Raw genomic sequence first — 7,198 nt, forward strand, 5'->3', positions numbered from 1 at the left:
GCGCAACCTAACCCACGAACGGGAAAGGTGCTCCCCGTTAGTACACTGTCGGAGGCCCATGAAAATTGAACGGTCTTGAAAAAAGAAAGAACATAGTCAATCTCTGAGCAACCAAACTCCCTTCGCTCAGTAATCCATGTTTCCGGTAGGAAGAGGGAAAATGGAAGACAACAGTTGAACGAGGAGGGTCCAAACGATGACGATTCCCCTGCGGCGGTGGCCAAGTCAATGATAGTTATATGTCGACGGGAAGACCAATGGACAAGGGGGAAAGAGGTCGGAAGGGAAGGTTCCCTGGCCTCGCGCAAGAGTCTTGAGCACCCATCGTATATGTAACACACGCACAGCACAAACAATGAAAAGAAAACTTGCAAAATTTCTATACATATATATATATATATATATATATATATATATATATATATATATATATATATATATATATATATATATATATAGGTTGGCCAGGGCACCAGCCACCCGTTGAGATACTACCGCTAGAGAGTTATGAGGTCTTTTGACTGGCCAGACAGTACTACATTGGATCCTCCTCTCTGGTTACGGTTCATTTTCCCTTTGCCTACATACACACTGAATAGTCTGGCATATTCTTTACATATTCTCCTCTATCCTCATACACCTGACAACACAGATTACCAAACAATTCTTCATCACCCAAGGGGTTACTGCACTGTAATTGTTCAGTGCCACTTTCCTCTTGGTAAGGGTAGAAGAGACTCTTTAGCTATGGTAAGCAGCTCTTCTAGGAGAAGGACACTCCAAAATCAAACCACTGTTCTCTAGTCTTGGGTAGTGCCATAGCCTCTGTACCATGGCCTTTCACTGTCTTGGGTTAGAGTTCTCTTGCTTGAGGGTACACTCGAGCACACTCTCCTATCTTATTTCTCTTCCTCTTGTTTTGTTAAAGTTTTTATAGTTTATATAGGAGATATTTATTGTTGTTACTCTTCTTAGAATATTTTATTTTCCTTTTTTCCTTTCCGCACTGAGCTATTTTCCCTGTTGGAGCCCCTGGGCTTATAGCATACTGCTTTTCCAACTAGGGTTGTAGCTTAGTAAGTAATAATAATAATAATAATATATATATATATACATACACACACATATATATATATACATATATATATATATATATATATATATATATATATATATATATATATATATATATATATTATATATATATATATATATATATATATATATATATATAAGAAAAAGTAGGTTAAAAGACAAAAATTTATGGCAGTCCAGAATAGGTGAGGAGGAAGAGCGGAAACAACCGCTCTCCATCCGAGCCAAAAGTAAAGTGAGCTAAATCAACGGTGTGCGAGTGGTACCCAGCTACCCCACTACCCCCTGCTAACTAGCGGTGTGGGTTAACCCTCACTAAATTTTAATGGCTCGTCATTTCAGCTTCGGCGAAAGTAATACCCCTAATAAATAGCGTGGTTTGTATTCCATTTACCGAACAAAGGTCTTTTCGTCCATAAGACGAAAAGGAAGGGTGAAGCTCCTTTTTCTTCCACCCGCAGCGTGCTCTAAGACCGATGAAAGCATGGATAAGCTGTTAGCGCCGAGAGATGAAGGTGTAGCATAGGTGATGGCATACAGTAACTGTCTGTTCACCTTCTATTGTCGGTGTAACAATGTTTCAGGCCATTGTTATGATGCACTGTACATCGTCGTCACTAGTCCACACTTGTGAGGGAATAAACAGCTGGAATGCTATTAAAAATGGAACAAAAAGTGTATGTTGGCAGGAACGCAGAAACCTTCGTTCAGCTACAGTTATAGGGAAACTGCAAAGCCCTCAACATTTATTGTTAATAAAAGAAATTAAAACAGCCAATTGGGCGAGCTGGAAATATGTCTGTAATATCTTAAAGCTGAAAACAAATTGGGTCCTCCACAATCCACTATGGTCATGTGTTTTGCTCATTGATGCTAATGAAGCAACCTGGGAGGGGGGGAGGAACATCTCTGTCACCTGTCAGTATACCAACACCTGGTTATGAATCTTATCAGTAGAGTTCTAGCTGGGCTAAAAAGATACTCCTATCAAAAAACAAGATTTTGTATCTAAGAACAAAATACATTAGTTGTGAATTTTGAACTTGCAAACTGATCCAATGCTCTTAATCACCGTAATATGACAAATTCGTAGATAATTTGTATTTTTCCTAAAGTTACAAACCTTAGCTATTTACATGGGGTAATTACTTTGGTGACAGCCGATGACGACCCATAAAGTTTTAACGAGGGTTTCCTACCCCACCGCTAGTTAGCGGGGGGGGGGGGGGGGGGGGGGGGCAGGGAGGGGTAGCTAGCTACCCCTCCCCCCTCACACACACCGGTGAAGATCCACTTTACTTAGAGGTAGGACTTATCTTGGGGGACAGGGCTGGCGGGCACATAACTGTAAATAGCTAAGGTTTGTATCGTTAGGAAAAATACAAATTATCTACGAATTTGTCATTTGTTCCGTAACTGAATACAAACCAACGCTATTTACATGGGGTGACAACCCTTAGGAAGGGAGGTAAGTCCCCTGCCATACTGGCTTTGGCTTGCCCAGGGGCTCCTAACCCGAGTTCATAAAGGAACTCAAGGGTTGGGGCCCCTGCACCTCACAGACAGCTGAGGGGCTGCTGCGGCCTATGTAAGTCGTGTGTCAAGGTGAGCAGTGACATGTCCTAGGAAGTTGACCTGGAGTTCTTTAGAGGGAAATCTAGGCTAGGACTACCCAATACCACCTCGTCAGGGTATGGGGACATGACAGTATTACAACTTAATACTAGGAACACAAGGGACCATGGCTTACCTGCAGAGGTTCGAGGTCAGCTGTGCAAAGGACCCAGGATGCTGTTTTTCTCCAAGGGAGGAGAGGATGAAGAAAAGAAAAGGGCCAGACAGATCTTTTCATTCACACAGACTAAAACCGGGTAACAATGCCCTCAACCCTCTGCTACTTGTCCAATTAAGAGCCTGAGGTTAGACCAGCTGTTGTGCAGCCACCACAGGGCCAATAGAAAACGTATCGAGCCGTCTGTGTGTCACGTCTTGCAGGTAGTGGGCCGTGAAGGTGGTCTGACGCTTCCACACCCCAGCTTGCAGGACCTGCGTCACCGAAAAGTTCTTCTTGAAGGCTAGGGACGTAGCAACGCCCGACATCATGCGCCCTAGGGCGCCGTGACGGAGGGGGGTCAGAACTCAAGGCCAGGTGGATCACCTTGCGGATCCAAGCCGAGATGGTATCCCTGGTGACCCTCCTCTTCGTTTCCCCGGTGCTAACGAACAAGTTCCGCACCTGGGGGCGGGCTGCAGCTGTTCTTTTGAGATACAACCTCAGACTCCTGACTGGGCACAGTAGGAGATGGTCTGGGTCATCTGTTACAGAACGAAGACTCGAGACCTGGAGAGAGTCGAACCTAGGGTCCTGCACTCCTGGGTTCTGAGTCTTAGCAACATACTCAGGGACGAAGCTGAACGTTACCTCCCCCCATCCCCTTGAATGGGCGATGTCCTAGGAGAGACCATGCAGTTCACTGACTCGCTTGGCCGAGGCCAGAGCTAGCAGGAAAACCGTCTTCCAGGTAAGGTGGCGATCAGAAGCCTGGCGTAATGGTTCGTAGGGAGGCCTCTTAAGAGACCTTAGAACCTGAACCACGTTCCAAGGAGGAGGTCTCACTTCCGACTGAGGGCAGGTAAGTTCGTAACTCCGTATGAGAAAAGACAGTTCCAGCGAGGAGGAAATGTCCATTCCTTTGAGCCTGAAGGCAAGACTTAAGGCTGAGCGAAGTACGCATTGTCAGTAGAGGCCAACTTCACACACACTGCAAAAGAGAGAAAGCAAAAAACATTAATATGGCGGTCAAAGCGAGGGAGAGCACAGACAGGTCTGTTCTCTTCCCGAGCCAGAAGTAAAGTGGATCTTCACCGGTGTGTGTGAGGGGGGAGGGGTAGCTTGCTACCCCTCCCTACCCCCCGCTAACTAGCGGTGGGGTAGGAAACCCTCGTTAAAACTTTATGGCTCGTCATCGGCTGTTGCCAAAGTAATTACCCCATGTAAATAGTGTTGGTTTGTATTCAGTTACGGAACAACTAAATATGTATGCTAGTACAGTATCCCGATTTGTTTTATTCAAAGTTACTAGGTAATACAGGTTGCGCAAGACACCAGTTGGACACTGAGATACTACAGCTAGAGAGTTATAGGGTCATTTGACTGACCAGATATTACTTCATTGGACCTCTCCCTGTGGTTACGGCTCACTTTCCTTCAATTACGTGTACACAAAATTGTCTGGCCCATTCTTTACACATTCTCCTCTGTCCTCATACACCTGACAACACTGAGATTACCAAACAATTCTTTTTTGATTGAGGGGGTTAACTACTGCACTTTAAATGTTCAGTAGCTACTTTCCTCTTGGTAAGAGTAGAAGAGACACTTTAGCTATGGTAAGTAGGCCTAGTTCTTCAAGGAGGACACTCCAAAACTAAACCATTGTTCTCTAGTCTTGGGTAGTGTCATAGCCTCTGTACCACGGTCTTCCACTTTCTTGGGTTGGAGTTCTCTTGCTTGAGGGTACACTTGGTGACGTTATTCTTATTTTTCTTCCTTTTCTTTTTAAAGTTTCTATCGTTTATATATGAAAGATCTATTCTAATGTTGTTACTATTCCTAATTTACTTTATTTTATCTATTTATTACTTTACTTCTTGATTATTTATTTCCTTTCCTCACTGAGACATTTTTCCTTGTTGGAGCCCTTGGGCTTATAGCATACTGTTTTACAAACTAGGGCTGTAGCTTAGCTAGTAGTAGTAGCTGTAGCAGTAATATATATATCTATATATATATATTATATATATATTATATATATACTTAATATGCATATATATATATATATATATATATATATATATATATATATGTATATATATATATATATATATATATATATATATATATATATATATATATATATGTATATATATATATATATATATATATATATATATATGTATATATATATATATATATATATATATAAGGATATTAATGCGCACACATGTAATGTAGCCTATGTGTGTGAAGACGTACATATTCAAAACATAAATATGTATATATCTATGAATAAGTTCATGCATCTCAGTTTATCTAATATTGTTTATGAATCATTCCCATATAGCCTATATTGTACATTATATATATATATATATATATATATATATATATATATATATATATATATATATATATATACACACACACACACACACTGCATTCTCTTCTTTTAACATCACAAATGGATGTCAGTTAATTATACTTCGTTTCAGAACTGCCTAAATGCAGTCATAATTTCTATATGTACTTGTTAATAGGTCGATAATTTTAATAAAATCATGGCCCTATCAATATCCTAATTTGCATCACTGATACTATATAGTTGTTAAACCCCAAATGATAGTCGTCTAATTATTAAAAATTTCTCAATAAAATCAATGTTGACATCCAAACATTATCATAATGAATGATAAGGTCTTATGATAAAATCATACATTTTCTCATCATGACAGTGATTTAAAATGGAAATTTTACAACATGAAAACATGTTAAGTAAGAACCAATAATATGACAGTAAAGATGCGTCCTAAAATTGGGTTTAAAAGAGCAGTAAGAGAACTGGGTAACAGCTAACGGGAGAGAAGGAAGCCTTTAACGGTATACCGCTACTGTGTGTGTAGAGGAGGTAAACAACCTTTAGTAGTTGTAAATGAAATGTCTGAACTCACCAATAAAATGCCACTTGCTCGCCTTTCCCGGCCGAAACATGACGGTCCAAACAGTTGTAGGAGATGTTGGTTTTGCTTCCGGCCATCCATTTGATGTAGATCTTGCCCTTTCCCACGTCAAAATTATAATCGAGGAACTGTCCTAAGCCATTCTCCTCGAAGTGAAAATCCTTGGCTATTTCACTCCAAAACCCTTCGGGGTCTTTCAGTGACTTTTCGTGCATCTTTCTGTATTGTTCCATTGAGGAACAATGGGCAATCTTGGCCACTTTATCGGCCGGATTGAAAATTTGCGTGCTGTCGCCTGACATTTTGGTATACACAGGTTTACTCAGATAAACACACACATAGACTGACTGGTCGGACTATGAGACCGAGTCACTGAGGCACAGAGATACCGAGCCGACCGCTACACGGTTCTGTGGAAAGACACCAAGGTTGTCAGTTTGGCTCTTTTAAAGCCAAAACAGCTCGAATATGGCGCTTTTTCATTCCGTTTCGGCTACCAAAAATTTCGTCTGGACCCTTAACAGAATTTGGCATCTTTTAACAAAATACAGATATGAAAAATGTATATTTGAAAATATCATAGTAATAAAATGTTTAATATGTCCTACATGTAGATTAATTGAGAGTACCAAAATATCTTCTTCTTTCACTGACAGATAAGTAGTAGGTAGAGGGGGGGGGAGATGGGATAAGGATATGGTTAGGGATGATCAGCCACCTTTATTGTAGGATTTGCGTGAGGGTAAGGGATAAAGGATCAAGGATATCAGCCACTTTAATTAATGTCAATAATTCTTTCTTATTTCAGGAGGCATCGGGCCTCAGGTTTGGGGGAATAGGGGAAGGTAAAGCTTGGGGAAGGATGAAGAAAGTGGGAGTATTAAGAAGGGGGCAGACCCCTTTGCTTGGTCACTCTTTTTATCAGGTTCAGGATGCCGCCCAACCAAAATATCAATGTACTGAACAGTTTTATATTTCTGGCGTTATCGGCTGAGTAGAAAGGCAACTAGATTTTAATTATCCAAGAGAGCAGGCCGGTTTTAGAAGCGAGTATTCAGCAACTGACTACATCCACGTAATTAACCACATAATGAAAAAATCAAGAGTAGGCCTATGACAAACCACTATGTATGGCTTTTATAGCTTATGAGAAATAAAGAGAAGGATTGTAAGGACAGTGAGACGAGCTATTACTAACAATAACTGATGGTTTATTCAAACATGTGCGAGAATATAATACAAGGTGCGGACGGAAAAGTCGCATGCGCGCAGGCGCCAATCTGGCTTGAACTAACCGCCACAATATGTGTGTTTTTTCACACGTACAAATGCTTGAAATACAAGTCAATAGAAATAGGTAGCGAAA

The 7,198-nt window shown here is 40.8% G+C and overlaps 1 protein-coding gene across 2 annotated transcripts in view; it reads right to left on the bottom strand.

The window, feature by feature from the left end:
• Positions 1-6,240, bottom strand: part of AcCoAS (acetyl coenzyme A synthase) — a 180,513-nt gene extending 174,273 nt beyond the window's left edge. For both annotated transcript variants that reach the window (XM_068381058.1, XM_068381052.1), the window contains exon 1: positions 5,824-6,240. In XM_068381058.1, coding sequence (XP_068237159.1) covers positions 5,824-6,134 — 311 coding nt within the window. In that variant the 5' untranslated portion in view covers positions 6,135-6,240. The remainder of the gene's footprint in view (positions 1-5,823) is intronic.
• Between the last annotated feature and the right edge of the window lie 958 nt (positions 6,241-7,198).

This window comes from Palaemon carinicauda, chromosome 1 (assembly GCF_036898095.1).
Source record: "Palaemon carinicauda isolate YSFRI2023 chromosome 1, ASM3689809v2, whole genome shotgun sequence".
Taxonomy (NCBI): Eukaryota; Metazoa; Arthropoda; class Malacostraca; order Decapoda; family Palaemonidae; genus Palaemon; species Palaemon carinicauda.